This window comes from Scyliorhinus torazame, chromosome 2 (genome assembly GCF_047496885.1).
Source record: "Scyliorhinus torazame isolate Kashiwa2021f chromosome 2, sScyTor2.1, whole genome shotgun sequence".
Taxonomy (NCBI): Eukaryota; Metazoa; Chordata; class Chondrichthyes; order Carcharhiniformes; family Scyliorhinidae; genus Scyliorhinus; species Scyliorhinus torazame.
The window spans coordinates 299,647,301-299,663,452 of record NC_092708.1 but is presented as its reverse complement, the minus strand read 5'-3'; the positions used below and the strand labels follow the sequence as shown (position 1 = coordinate 299,663,452).

Here is a 16,152-nt window from a genome sequence, read left to right as displayed (position 1 = left end):
ATGTTAGATGTTTGATCTTCTTTTTGATTTTCTTTGTGTGTTTCTTTTGGGCAATGGGGTTGGAATTGCTTATGTTTGCATATGTGTGTCCGAGCGGGGGGGGGGCACAATAGGTGGGAAAATGGACAGGGGCCACCAAGCTAGCTGGGCGGAAGCGCAGTGGGGGGGATGAGCAGATGGTATGCTTGTTGGAGGGGGCTGTGTGTATAGTGCTGTTATTGGGGTGGGTGGGGGGGGGACATGTTCTACTGACGGGGGAGTGATTTGCTGTGGGACAATAGGGAGGTTGGGGATGGAGGCTGCCGGGGGGCGAGCCTGCGGATGCGTGGGGCGCGGGCTGGAGACGGGCCCAAGAAAGGTGATGGCTGATCGGCGGAGGAGGGGAGGGAGGGGGGGGGGGGGGGGGGGGGGGGGCGTGAGGGCTCATTGCGCCGGTTTAGAGGGCACGCATGTTTGTGCATTTGAGGGGACTGAAGGCAGACGTGGCAATGTTGCAGGAGACGCACTTTAGAGTAACTGACCAGGCCAGAATGAGGAAGCGATGGGTCGGACAGGTTTTCCACTCGGGGCTGGACTCTAAGACTAGAGGGGTCACGATCCTGATTAATAAGCGAGTGTCATTTGAAGCGGGAAGAATAGTTGCGGATGTGGGGGGTCGGTACATTATGGTCAGTGGAAAGCTGGAGGGGCCGCCGGTGGTACTCGTGAAAGTGTACGCGCCGAATTGGGATGATGTGGAGTTCACAAGGAGGATGTTGGGGAAGATCCCGGACGTGGATTTGCATTCGTTGGTTATGGAGGGGGGACTTCAACACAGTCATTGACCCAGGGCTAGACCGATCTAGCTCAAAGACAGGATGGGTGCCAGCAATGGCAAAGGAGCTAAAGGGGTTTATGGAGCAGATGGGGAGGTGGACCCATGGAGATTTGGGCAGCCGAGAGTGAAGGAGTTTTCCTTCTACTCACACGTGTATAAAATGTACTCCGGGATTGACTTTTTTATCCTGAACAGGGCTTTACTGATGGGGTAGTGGACACTGAGTATTCAGCGATCTCGATCTCGGATCATGCCCCGCACTGGGTTGACCTACAGGTGAGCAAGGAGAGTAGCCAGCACCCACACTGGAGGCTGGATGTGGGACTTTTAGCTGATGAGGTGGTGTGTGGGGGGCTGATGAAATGTATCCAGAACTATCTGGAAGTCAACGACACGGGGGAAGGTTTGGCTGCGGTGGTCTGCGAGGCACTGAAGGCGGTGGTTAGAGGCGTGCTGATTTCGATACGGGCCCACAGGGAGAAGGCAGACAGAGCAGAGATGGACCGGCTGATAAAAGAAATACTGCAGGTCGACATGAAGTATGCGGAGACCCCAGAGGCAAGGCTTCTAAGGGAACGACGGAAGCTACAGGTGGAGCTTGGCTTGTTAACTACAGTGAAGGCGGTAGAGCAGCTGAGGAAGGCGAGGGGGACGATCTATGAATACGGGGAGAAGACCAGTAGAATGCTTGCGCAGCAGCTTAGAAAGCGGGAGGCACCAGGGAGATTGGGAAAGTAAGGGACAGAGATGGGAACCTGGTCGGAGATTCAGCTTGGGTCAAGAAGGCGTTCGAGGAATTCTACAGCAGGCGGTATTAGTCGGAACCCCCAGCTGGACCGGAGGGGATGAGGCAATTCTTAGGGGGGGCTGAAGTTCCTGAAGGTTAATGAAGACTTGGTAGAAGGGCTGGGGGCCCCGATCGGGTTGGAAGAGATAGCAGATGGGCTGAAAGCCATGCAGTCGGATAAAGCCCCGGGACCGGATGAGTACCCCGTGGAGTTTTACAAAACGTTCTCCGGGATGCTGGGGGCACTGTTGATGAGGACATTTAATGAGGCAAGGGAGAGAGGGGGGCTTCCCGCGACGATGTCACAGGCCACGATCTCATTGATCCTGAAGCGGGATAAGAACCCGGAGTTATGCGGGTCCTACAGACCGATCTCCCTACTAAATGTAGACGCCAAATTGCTGGCTAAGATCTTGCCCTCAAGGATTGAGGACTGCGTCCCGGACGTGATTGGGGACGACCAGACAGGATTTGTTAAGGGTAGGCAGTTGGCGGCCAATGTAAGAAGGCAGTTGAATGTTATCATGATGCCCCCAGAGGATAGGGACGTAGAGGTAGTGGTCGCAATGGACGCAGAGAAGGCATTTGATCGGGTGGAATGGGATTATCTGTGCGAGGTACTGGGGTGGTTTGGATTTGGGTGTTGCTTCATCGACTGGGTCAAGCTGCTGTATCAGGCTCCCGTGGCAAGTGTACGGATGAGCAGGCTGACATCGGGCTATTTTAGGCTGCACCGGGGGACAAGGCAGGGATGCCCCCTCTCCCCACTGCTGTTTGCGCTGGCCATAGAGCCGCTGGCAATTGCGATGAGAGCCTCAAAGGGCTGGAAGGGACTGGTCCAGCACACACACACACACACACACACACACACACACACACACACACACACACACACACACACACAGAGTCTCACTATACGCGGACGATCTGCTCTTATATGTGTCGGACCCATTGGAAGTGATGGAAGAAATCATGGGGATTCTGGGGGATTTTGGCTGGTTTTCGGGTTATAAATTGAACATGGGGAAAAGCGAGATGTTCGCGATCCAGGCATGGGGGCAGGAGAGGGGATTGGGGGAGCTGCCGTTGAGAGTGGTAGGTACCTAGGCATCCAGGAGGCACGGGAATGGGAATGGCTGCACAATCTTAATCTTGTCCGACTAGTGGACCAAATGAAGGAGGATTTTCGGAGGTGGGACGTGTTCCTGCTGTCACTGGCTGGGGGGTGGACCAACAGTGAAATGACGGTTATCCCGAGATTCCTGTTTGTGTTTCAGTGACTCCCCATCTTTATTCCTCAGTCCTTTTTTAAAGGGGTCAACAAGGTGATCTTGGGCTTTGTATGAGCGAATTAAAAAGGGGATGTTGGAGTGCAGCCGGGGAGAGGGCGGGCTGGCACTCCCGAACTTTAGTAATTTTTACTGGGCAGTAAATATAGCCATGATTAGGAAGTGGATGGTAGGGAGGGGGTCGGTGTGGGAGGGAGTAGAGGCGGCATCTTGTAAGGGCACTAGTTTGGGGGCGTTGGTAACGGCGCCTCTGCCGTTCCCGCTGGCACGCTACTCCACCAGCCCCGTGGTGGTCGTGGCCCTGAGAGTCTTGGAGCAATGGAGGAGACATGTGGGAGCAGAGAGTGCATCGGTCAGGTCCCCAGTTTGCAATAATCACCGGTTTGCACCTGGTAGGTTCGATGGAGGGTTCTGGAGGTGGCAGAGAGCAGGGATCGAGAGAATGGGCAAAATGTTTATAGAAGGGAGCTTTCCCAGCTTGAGGGAACTGGAGGTGAAATTTGAACTGATGGGAGGAAATGAATTTAGATACCTGCAGGCGCGAGACTTCCTACGCAGACAGGTCTCAATCTTCCCGCTCCTACCACCAAGGGGGATACAGGATAAAGTAGTTTCCAGAGTGTGGGTGGGAGAAGGGAGGGTTTCGGACATTTATAAGAGGCTTATGGGGTCAGAGGAAACACAGGCCGAGAAGCTGAGACAGAAATGGGAAGAGGAGTTAGGTGGAGAGTTAGAGGTCGGTCTCTGGGCGGATGCATTGAGTAGGGTCAACGCGTCCACAATATGTGCCAGACTCAGTCGTTCACCGGGCTCACATGACAGTGGCCCGGATGAGCAGGTTCTTTGGGGTGGAAGACAGGTACGCAAGCTGTGCGTGAGGACCAGCGAACCATGTTCACATGGTCTGGGCATGCCCGAAGCTTAGGGGATTCTGGCAGGGGTTTGCGGACGTCATGTCCAAAGTATTGAAAACAAGGGTGGCGCAGAGTCCAGAGGTGGCGATTTTCGGGGTGTCGAAAGATCCAGGAATCCAGGAGGAGAAAGAGGCAGACGTTCTGGCCTTTGTAGCCCTGGTAGCCCGGAGACGGATATTATTAGCTTGGAGGGACTCAAAGCCCCCGAAGTCGGAGACCTGGCGAACTGACATGGCTAGCTTTCTCTGTCTGGAGAAAATCGCCTTGAGAGGGTCAATGTTAGGGTTCGCCCGGAGGTGGCAGCCGTTCGTCGACTTATTTAGAGAAAATTAACCTTCCCTTCCCACTGCCCCTCAGCAGTCACAGGGCCCAGTCCTGGTTTGTAAAAACATGTAATAATTTGCACCTGCGTGACTTCCACCTGAGAGGGGCAGAACATTGCAGGAGGATGGAGCATACTGTGTCCAATCCGCTAATCAGATTTAAATGCCGCCCCCGCCAGTGTGAGGTGCAAACCTTGTGTTCGCCACCAAGGAGGGAAGGGAGCATGGTGCCGGAACTGGCGGCAGGAGCAAAACCTTGAGTTTTGCAGGATGCCTGATTCTCCGCCCGAACGCAATTTGTGTTTCCGGTATCACGAGGTGGAGAATCCAACCCCACATTTGAATGGACTTATTCTTTGAATCCTGATTTGATCTTCGATGAAGCATTTTGCAGTTGCCCTGAACATTAGGGGACACTACTAGGCCTGTTTATACACACAGTATAGTTACAATTTGTTGATCACAAAATAACAGGGACATTTTCTTGGGGTCCCTAAGACCCTAACCCTGAACACTTCCAACATATAATGATAGCTCTGGTGATTTGCAACAGAGGTGATATTAAACTAATGAATAAATATGATAATTAAAATAATTTAATTCATATCGTGGATACAATACACTAGGGATTGTGCGTATTTTTAAAACTGTTAAGACCACTGACCTCCAAATTTAATATTTGAATGTGTCTTATCTAAGGGACAGGAGGTTTGTCCTTCCCATCACTGTTTTTATAATTAATGCTTTTGATTGGGTAAATGAAAAGAGGCCATTTAGAATCATAGAATCATAGAACTTTACAGCATGGAAACAGGCCCTTCGGCCCAACCAGTCCATTTCTTTTAGTTAAGTCTCAACAAAGAGGAATCATCAATTTAAATCTGCCACGAAGATAGGATAAAGTAATGTGAGGAGACATGCCTCTATACAAAAGATTGATGGTGGTTGGAACTCTTTGTCAAGAGTGGATGAGGCAGAAATGATTCTATCTTTCAGGGGCGATGTGCTTAAATATTTGAAATGGGGTGGGTTTGTGAATCAGTTTTGAACTGAACAGCACAAGATGTTGGGGGTGGCGGATGGGGGGCAATGTCTGGAGGTACAAATTGTACAGCACATACAAAGCACTAAACTGGAGGGGGGGGGGGGGGGGGTTGATGAATTTATGTTACAAATAATGTTGGTACATTAACATAGCCTAATCAAGAGACTTCCGGTGACGGTGGGCAGGAGGCGGCCGCACAATGGAGGGCTCCCGTTCGGGAACGGCATTTTCGGGGCTTTAAGCCCGGTCCCAGGGTCCACGGAGGCGGCAAAAGCAGGAAGAAACAGTGAAGGCACAGTGAAGAAAAATGTCGAGGGTAAGCAAAAAATCATCTGTAAAGAAAACAGCTGAAGGTCCGTCGGGGAGTGGAAAGGTCACCGCGGGGTCACCAAGGAAAATGGAGACTGGAGCACCAGTAGAGGCCGCATTGCTTACGGCTGAAGAAATAACTAAGGTGATGGCTGCGGAATTCGAACGGCAGTTTACAAGATGCATGGAGACAATGAGGAAGGAGATGAGAGAGGTTTTGAGTGCGCTGGTGGAGGAGGCGATTTCCCCAGTGATGGCGGCGGTGGCGAGCGCAGTGGCGGAGGTGCGAGAGCAAGGGGAGGCGCTGAAGGAAGTGGAGGAGACGTTATTGCAGCACGGTGATTAACTTGCCTCGATGGGGAAGGAGATGCGGAAGGTGATGGACATTAACAAGGATCTGCGAGGAAAAATGGAAGACCTGGAAAACAGATCCAGGCGACAGAATTTGAGGATTGTGGGGCTGCCCGAAGGAGATGAAGGACCGAAGCCGACTGAGTATTTTGCCGTGATGCTGGCAAAACTATTGGGGAAGGGGGAGGATCCCTCTCGATATGAACTGGATCGGGCTCATCGGTTGTAGAGGCCTGTACCAAAGGCGAGTGAGCCGCCAAGGGCAGTGACTCTGTGCTTCCGTAGGTACAGTGTGAAGGAGAAGGTCCTGAGCTGGGCCAAGCAGAAGCGGGTGGTGCAGTAGGCTGGAGCTGGTATACGTGTATGCCAGGACTTTACGGTGGAGCTGGCGAGGAGGCGGGCTGCCTTCAACCGGGTGAAGAGGGCACTGTACATTAGCAAGGTGCAGTGCGGCATTGTATATCCAGCGAAGCTGAGGGTGACTTACAAGCTCAGGGACTTTTATTTTGGAACGCCGGAAGCAGCGGAGGAGTTTGCGAAGGCAGAAGGACTGTGGCAGAACTGAGAAATTGAGAAATGGCCATGTGCTGATGTGACCTCATGACTGACTGTATTTTCTTCTTTTTTTGTTTCACTGCGTGCGGGTGTATGGGCTAAAGGAGCCAATGTTGTATATATTTGGACAAGGGAAGTGATGGGACTTTCACTCGAAATGAGGGCTCTTTGGGATGTAGGTGGATATGCAGGGTTTGTGTGCTAAAAGGGGATTTATGGGCTTTCCTAGGGCCGGGCAAGGGGGAAAGGGACCCGGGCGGGGGCCTACACGCTGCCCGGTTTAAGCCGGCCAGTGAACGGGAGTGAGGTGGGGGGAGGGGCTGCGGCTATCGGAGCCTGGCAGAACAGGGTCCGAGTGGTCTAGCCGGGGTGGAAAGTTGAGGGGATGGAACCGAGGTTGGGGGGGAGGAGTTTTACAAGAGGCAGTGGACTGGGAGGAGTTGGAGACTGGGGGGCGGGGGGGGGGGGGGGGTGTGTACAACTCTTGGGTATCATGTACGGTACTCTTTCAGAGGCTGGATGGCGTTGAGTGTAGGGGGGGGGGAGAGGGAGTGGACTCTATAGGTCAATGGTGACCATACCATGGGCGGTCACGGACTCCTTTTTCTTTTTCTCCTTTGTTTTTTGTTGCCACCGTGGGAGGGTTTGTTTTAATGGATGCATATATTGACAGGTGGGCCGTTGTTTGGGGTGGTGGGAGGATGGGATCGTTGGTATTGTTAAGGGGATTGATTTTGTATTTGTTGCCATTTACTGTTTGTGGGTGGGGTGTAAATTTTGAAGGAAAATGTGAAAATGGAGAATAAAAACATTTAAAAAAAAAAATAGCCTAATCATTTATCATTGAACTCAGCGGTAATTTGTTTCATTTATCGATAGGATTTCTTCTGCAATAGTTTAATTTACTGGTAAGAAAATGAAATACCCAATTTAATTGAACATCAAAACATTAAGTCACATTGATAAAGGAACCATAGCCATGTCTGGAATTTCCTTATAAATGTCCGATTGCTCATAGGTCAGGCAAAACAGCAGGGATGATTCCTTAATAGACGTAGAGGGGTTTGTAAGAGTTAAAGCAATTTTCAGTAATTTCATAGTTATGTGAGTTCTAATTAGAGACCCAAAAGCCATGGTGGAGAAATATTACTCATAAGGATAAAACATTTCCCCAATTTTCTCACTAATAATATGATTTTTTAAATACAAGTATATCACCAAAATAATGCAACATAAATAGTATAAGAAAGATGATGAATACTGGAGACATTGCAGCAATCAGTCGATCAGGCTTGTAACAGATTTTATGGCCCAATTGCTGTTTTATACCTTTTTAACATTATTTTTAAATGCAGCAAGTAAAGGAGTGTCGGTATCCATGTAAGATGATACCAGTTGCAGTTAAAGATCTATTGTAAAACATCACTTTTTGTGTTAACACTAACTACCCTACTTCTTAAGGTATTATGTGGTCTCACAATATTTGCACATTAGAAAATCCTATAGATTTTTTTCTTATAATTTTGTCAAGCTTCTTACATTATAAATAATTATGCAATATCTTATTTCACATCAAATATAACAATAGGAGGGCGCACAGTGGCGCAGTGGTTAGCATTGCTGCCCACGGCGCTGAGGACCCAGGTCCGATCCCGGCCCCGGGTCACTGTCTATGTGGAATTTGCACATTCTCCCAGTGTCTGTGTGGGTTTCACCCCCACAACCCAAAGATGAGCAGTTTAGGTGGATTGGCCACACTAAATTGGCCCTTAATTGGGAAAAAATAATTGGGTACTCTAAATTTATTAAAAATATATATAACAATAGGAAACATGAGAGCAGAAGAATAGGAGTAGCTCACTCAGCCTCTCAAGTCTGTTCTGCCATTCAGATAGGAGTTGTTCTATATCTCAACTTAATTTACCCACCTTTGCTGCATGTCCAATGTACAGTTACTGAAAAAAAAATCTATCAAACTAAGACCCATAATTTCCCGAAGTTGTGAAGTCTCTGTGCCTTAGCCAAATTGGTCATTGCTCTCCAGATCTTGAAGTCCCATCCCCATTTCCAACATGTCCTATTTTCATCGGGGCAGGGGAAGAGGGCAGGATGTAATTCTTGCATATGGGAAACCTGAATCCAGCAGGGTCATTTGAACTCAGTGCTGAGTTCAAACAGACCCTATTTCTGCTGGTGCAAGGTCTGTTGCTTGCGGTGTGAGACTTACGATTTTTAAGAATAGATGTGAATGTGTGTTAAACATGGATAAGGTCTGTGCAACTGTCAAGCTGTCCTTTAAATGCTCTGCTCTTTAAATTTTGCGAAAAAACAACCTGCTGTTTCTCAAAAAAATTGCGCTTGCAATTTCAGTAGCTTTTTGTTGACATGAGCTTGAGCACAATCATTATAGTATTATTGTTGTTTGATCCAACCTATCATTATCACAGTGGGGGGGTCTGTAAGTTCACAGTTTGACAGCTTTCAGAGTTTTGTAAGGGGTTAGCTGTCTTTGATATGGGGCAATATACAATCCAGTATTTGGGATGTACGATATATCAAACAGCAATTCCCTTTTGCTGTTTGCAACCGGCAAAGTACTGACTTTATGTAACCAGCTAATGCTTGCAAAACTCAGAACATATTGTTCAACATTAGATGTAATTCTGCAATTACACAACAATGACTAAACAATTCTGATTGTGCTAATAATTATGCTATTAGTGAAAGATTATCTGTTGGGTTGCACTGTGGCTGACTTATGTGTGCTGGACGCTGCAGAAAGTCACAGTCAGGGCCCTGTCCTTTGTTTGCGCATTATGCCTTTTTCAACTAAACAAAAGCTTGGGGGCAGTCATTTCTTGGTTCATTCCTATGGCAATGCCTTGACCAATGAGAGTCAATTGGCTTGGTTTTAATTTAAAAAGGAATTTGGCAATTAATTTAAAGAGGAATTTGCCCTGGTGCATTCTTTATGTTAATGTTGCTACGAATCAGAGTCAACTTGTCAACCAATCAGTACCCTCTTCTCATGCAGTATAAATTGTTGTATCCTTTGTGATTTGGTATTCTTGTGAATCTGACCTGATAAGTACAAGATGAAAAGCTTCAACAGCATGTCTCTTTGTGTTAATTCATCCCAGAATGGCTCCTGAAGTCTGTGCCTGGTGAATATTGGGTGAGTTGGCATGGAGGCAAAAGTTAGCATATGTTGGCACTAAGTTTGCAGCGGAACTTTAAGGGACCATGTTGGGGGGTGGGGGGTGGATGGGCATAGGTTGGCATGGAGGAATGAAGGTCCATGGGGGTGGGTAGGTACAGGAGTTGACAAGGATGGGAAATGGGTTGGGGCTGGGTCAATTACAACTGGAATAAAGTCTCAGACAATCAAAACAGGCATTTTAACAGGCTGCTCTTGCACTTAGGAGCCCCTGTGGCTGCCTCCAAACTGTTTCCTGCCCACATCCACACTTTGGGCCAAAGATACATCCATTTGGGCTGTTTCTCCCTAGACGAGTGAGACCAGCCGTGAAGCTCCTTGATTCTGCGCACCCACCACAGGAGTGAAAAAAGGTCCTCGGTCTTGAAAACTTCCATTGATCCGGCATTCACAGTCATGAAAAAGTGTTTTCTGATTTCAATTCCACATGGCCTAGGTCTAATTTCCATGTGCCCATTAAAAAAAATATTCATTCACAGGAAGTAGGCATTGCTGGCTCGGCGAGCAATTATTGCCCATCCCTAGTTTCCCTTGAGAAGCTGGTGGTGAACCACCTTCTTGAACTGCTGAAGTCCAAATGGTGTAGGGTTGCTCCAGATTCCTCCCCTCTCCCCACTAGCTCATCAGAAAATTATTACTTTGTACTGAACTATCAAATCCTTTTATCCTTATAAACACCACAATTAAATTCCAACCTTCAAAAACACAAAGGAATACAACCACTATTTATTTAATCCATCCTCATAATTTAACCCTTTAAACCCAAGTGCCATCTTGCGAATTAGTTCTGTATCTTGACTGAAGTACAATGCCCAAAGCTGAACCCCCAAAATAATTCACCAATTTGTAATCATTCCCAGGTTGCCATTGCAGTGTGTATAATATGACAAATGTGATTCATGAATTAACTTTTTGAACCTTAATGTAATCCTGTGAGAAGAATTGCTTTGAAGCAGAAAAGTTTCACTTTTGCAGATAGCATTATCAATTCCCTGAGGTCCATGTTGTAGATTTCATCTAAGTCTTTTGCAGTTTATACAGTGCATTCTGACAAATAATCAACTTTCTCTTTAACCCCATCTCACCCAAAAATTTGAAGAGTTTAATTACTTGCAGTGGGAAGTGACAGACCATTTTGTTTGCTTTGAGAATCATTCATGTCTTCAGACCAATTTGCAAAACTTCAGATGTAAAAGTTCAGCCAAGTATTTCCAAGGCTACAAACACAAAATCCACCCATTCACATGCTTGGCTTACATAATAAGTATGCTTGTCAGCAGTCTTGTAGTCATAAAGAGTAATTTTAAGATGTAAGGGTAAGTTTCACTCTTCACAGAAGATCTAGTTTTGCCTTAGGCAATGTGGATAATGAACTGTTTGGGGATCAGCAAGGAAATACTTGTGTTTTTACAAAACTTGGTACACTTCCTTTCCTACCCAAGTTCATATTATATATGCAACAGTAACAAACAATTGCTTTCCCTCTGTTCACCTTTCAAGTACACGTGAGTGATCCTGAATCAATGTGGCATCAGCTGGTGTCTCCTGGTCTGCCAAAGACTATAAATATGGTCAGAAAAATACGTTGGCCTTCAGCAAGCAAGAAGATACTACATTTATTTTATTTTTCATCTTTAGAAGTTATTACAGCAGTATAGAAGGACATGTTATTGTATTGAAATCTGAGAGCATTCTCCTGAACCAAACAGTTCCGCATTCAGCATTATCAAATGTTTTAAATGTCAAAGGAAAGCACCAGTTACATGCTGAATTACTACCCATCATCAGCACTAAGTCTCTGCAGCAGACTGACTTTATACCCTGTAGATGAGCTGCCTCAAGTGGCTGACATATCTTATTTATTAACATTTTTCTAGCTACTTTACTGCTTTCTCTCAATCTGTAACAAATGCAAGTTTATCAAAAGAAGTCAATTTAGCATTCTTCACCAAAGGAGAAACAGCAAGGCTTCCACAAAAAAATAATCAGCTACCTAATGTCTGGAACAAGCTTGAGCTCTCTGTAATGTGATCCTTACATGAACCATAATCTCCTGTTTATTTCCCCTAATGAGGCAGGAGTTAAAACAGTTGACCTGATCAGATTCAGATGGCAGCCCTAAAGGAGTGAGCCCCCTGCTGCATTTTGGGCCCGACACCCTTTGTTACCTCCAAGTGAGCTGAGACCAGGCTGTGAACCATGTAAATAGGAGGTTTCCAGGTTAATGAAAAGCCATAACTTTGTCCCAGTGCTGCTGTGGATCTCTCCTCACTCCAACATTAGAACAACATTCATTCCACAATCCACTAATAACGCTTAACAAATGTGTTAGGAAAACCAAATGTGTTTGGTAAAAAATGACTAAGAAATTATAAACTTTCAATTAAACAAAGCTTAAAATGTTGTTTTCTTCCTGTAAAAATATATTTGTTTCAAGATTCAAAAGAAACAAATGTGAATGACAAAATCATAAACAAAATAGCTCATTAGCTCAGAGTTTAAGTTTCTGCACAATGGTAATATTTATTGTGATTATTGTTAAAATCAGTCTTGCCATCTCCATAATAGTAATATTTTACGGAATTAATTGTACAATTCAATATTTGACTACATCTTCAAATTTTGTCTTAAAAACAAATTAACCTCCATGCACATCAGTGGCCCTAGTTCTTGCATTTTCAATTTTTGTGTAATGTGTCAAATGTTCTTAATACCTTATTGCCAGAATAGTATCCATTTGAATCATACATGAAACAACCCATATGCTGGACTGAAAACAATCTGCAACACAATGGAAAGTGAGAATTTCAAATTTTCCTTTTTCCACTGTAGTTGATTTCACTTGGAAACCAAACTCTTTTTTATGTATATCGGCAAATTGCACCAATTCATGAACAGCAAACTTCGTGTTCTCATATTATGTTACATTGTCTTTCATGCAACTGCTGTTTGCTGCTGCACTCAATTATAAGTCAAGAGTGAAAAATATGATGTGATGTGAATCTGTGGTCAGGTCAATCATACATGGCGCTACCCTGAAAACTGGAACCAGGATTTGTTTAAATGAGTCAAGAAGTTGGAATAGAATGAGTTAACACGGCAAATAGTTGATTAGGTTATCAGCTTAATGAAACAGAATTGAATAATTTAATGTGTATGATGAGATGCAGCAAAGTTCCCATTTTCTTTTAAACCTCGTGATTAAAATAAGGATCTAATTTGCCACATTCCTATCATATCCATTAATCTGCCCTCTTGATGCCCACTCTTAATGCCCAGCACACCCCAATACACTATTGGTAGCAATAGGAAGGAGAATCTTGTGCTGATTAAAGACCGATGCATTCACAGCACAGTAGGTCTAAATCACATACTGTTTTATATCAGATGCACATAACCTTGGGGTTGTCAATGGGAACAGTTTGTCTTGCTAAATCCCGAAAGTAAAACCGGTTTGAAAATTAAGAAATCCAAAAAAAGTAAACAGTATAACAATTGAGATTCTAGACATTGAGCACAGTTCAAATTATAAATTGAAATCTGAACTATAAGAGAATTTCTAGGATGAAATTCTGTTAGTTACTTTATTCCTGATGGGACTTCCTTGGCATTTAGTTCTTTTAAAAAGGATTTAGTTGTGAAAAGGTCAAGAAACAAAAAACATACTGCCTATGATTTTTGACAGAACGAGAAATTACCAGTTTTCCAAAATGTCTCATTGTGGAATGACATTAAAACACCAATTACACAGGCAAGCTCTGGCACTTTAATTCAGCAGCCTGACAGACCACATTCTGGATGACTTCCAGTATCAACAAAACTTGCTCAAGCAAATCCTTACCTGGTTTTCACCACATCGAGGGGATGCATGAGGCAAATTTCCACAAGACCTAAGCAGGTGACAGAAAAGAAACAGCCAGTAAACATTTGCACAAACAATAGTTACGCTTCACTGAAGGAGTGTGAAAGTTATTATTGTGTTAAAGGTCAAATATTAGAATTGAGATGAACTGAAGCGAATAAGTAGGACAAACAAATAATATAGGTGTGTGGAAGAAAGCTACCCTAATTACACATTAAACCATATACACCTATGCGACTTGAAGCAAGCATATAATTACTTTCACCAAAGAATACACTTTGGGATCTAGTTGATTGACAGTTTGACTGAGCCCATTTTGAGATTAACTTTGGGCTTTGCTAAAGCATCTTTTAAAAAAGATTTTTTTAAAAATTGAAAATATCAGCAACTGGCATTAAAAAAACTCCCATCACACCTACAGTATTGCATCTAGTTCTGGTCACCACACTTTAGGAAGGATGTGAGGATCCCTGAGGGAGTGCAGAGGAGATTTACCAGAATGGTTCCAGTGGTGAAAGATTTTAGCTACAAGGTTAGGTTGGGGAGGCTGGGGTTGTTCTCCTGAGGCAAAGGTGATGACAAGTTTTCATAAGAGGTAGGAGCTGGAGTTGGCCATTTGGCCCATCAAGCTTGCTCCACCATTCAATAAAATTACGGCTGATCTAATTGTGGCCTTAACTCCGCTTTCCCGCCAGCACACCATAACCCTTGACTGCCTGGTCTGCCTAAATGAGCCTTGAAGATGTTCACTGACCCAGATGCACTCCTCTCTAGGCAAGCTAATTCCAAAGATTGGTGACCCTCTGAGAGGAGAAACTACTGTTCAGTCTGCCTTAAATGGGAGACTCCTTGGGCAAGATCCACCAGCTCTTTGAGCCGGCGGGATCTTCGGCTTTCCCAGTGGCGTGGGTGGAATCAATGGGAATTCCCACTATCGGCCAATGGCAGATCACCTCCAGCTGCTAAGAAAGATGCCGCAGGGGGGCCAGCGAATCCTGCCCCTTATTTTTAAACTGTCCCCTAGTTCTAGATTCTCTCACGAGAGTAAACGTCCCCTCAGTACCTACCCCGTTAAGCTCCCTCGAATCTTATGGGCTGGCTTTCCTGCTGTCGTGATTCTCCGTTGAGTCGGCAGCGCACCCACGCCCCGGGGATTTCCTGACGGCGCGGGGCTGCCCACAGTGGGAAATCCCATTGGCCGGCTGGTGGGAAGGAGAATCCTGCTGCCGGCGGGAGCGCGATGCACCAGAAAACTGGTGCGGCAGGACGGAGAATCCCGTCCTATATGTCCTCCCTATCCACCTTAGCCTGAAACATGATCACCTCCCACGAGGGGAGGGGCTGGTTTAGCACAGTGGGCTAAACACTGGCTTGCAGAACAATGCCAGCAGCGCGGGTTCAATTCCCATATCGGCCTTCCCGAACAGACGCCGGAATGTGGCGACTAGGCGCTTTTCACAGTAACTGCATTGAAGCCTACTTGTGACATAAAGCGATTATTATTATTATTAGTTCTCTGTGAGCAAAGTTCCCCTTTTGCAAAACCCCGGGCGCGATTCTCCACTCCCACGCCGGTTGGGAGAATCGCCTGGGCCGCCAAAATTTCCGGGGAGCCCAGTCCAACGCCCTCCCGCGATTCTCCCAAGCGGCGGGAACGGCCCGGTCGAGTTTCGCAGGCCGCAGAATCGGCGGAGACACCGAAAATGGCGATTCTCCGGCACCCCCGCTATTCTGAGGCCCGGATGGGCCGAGCGGCCAGGCCAAAACGGCGGGTTCCCCCCGGCGCCGTCCACACCTGGTCGTTGCAGTCGTGGGCGGTGCATGAACGCTGGGGAGGCGGCCTATGGGGGGCGAGGGGGTTCCTGCACCGGGCTTCACCTGGAATGTGGGGTGGCCCGCGATCGGTGCCCACCGATCGTCGGGCCGTCCTCTCTGAAGGCGGACCTCCTTCCTTCCAGGGCCCCGCAAGATCCGTCCCCCATCTTCTTGCGGGGCGGACTTAGAGAGGACGGCAACCATGCATGCGCGGATGACGTCCGTTATGCGGCGCCGGCCGCGTCATCTATGCGGCGCCGCTTTTATGCGGGCGACAAGGCCTGGCACGGGTAGATGACGCGGCCCCGATACTGGCCCATTGTCAGGGCCTGAATCGGTCGGGACCGGGGCCGTTCCGCGCCGTCGTGAACCTCGACGGCGTTCACGACGGCGCGGCCACTTCGGCGTGGGAGTGGAGAATCCCGCCCCCCATACCTACTAGGAGTGACATGTCTAACCTCCATGGAGGGCGCTGGGCTCAGCCCATTTCCAATTGCACTTCCATATAATGTGGAGCATTGTCTGATATTACAATTGGCGAGTACCCAGCCCCCACCACCCCATGGAGTAACGCCTTCCCCACTACAAAAGAAGTCTATTCAGGAGTAGACCCGGTGTATGTGAGAGAAGGAAAACTCTCTCACTTTCGTGATGAATAACCCTCCATGGATCCACCCCTCCCACCTGCTCCATGAACACAGCCAATTCTCTTTCCATCCCAGAAGTCACCAGAGACCTGGGACTCGACCTGTCCAACTTCGGATCTAATACACAGTTAAAATCTCTCCCCATAATCAACTGCTGTGAGTCCATATCGGGGATGAACTCGACACCTTTTTGATAAAATCAGCGTCGTCTCAATTTGGTG

General features: G+C 46.8%; 1 protein-coding gene across 3 annotated transcripts in view; it reads right to left on the bottom strand.

Moving 5' to 3' along the window:
- slc25a21 (solute carrier family 25 member 21) overlaps positions 1–16,152 on the bottom strand; it is a 920,696-nt gene that overhangs the window by 309,059 nt on the left and 595,485 nt on the right. For all 3 annotated transcript variants that reach the window (XM_072488897.1, XM_072488906.1, XM_072488915.1), the window contains one exon: positions 13,449–13,497. In XM_072488897.1, coding sequence (XP_072344998.1) covers positions 13,449–13,497 — 49 coding nt within the window. The remainder of the gene's footprint in view (positions 1–13,448; positions 13,498–16,152) is intronic.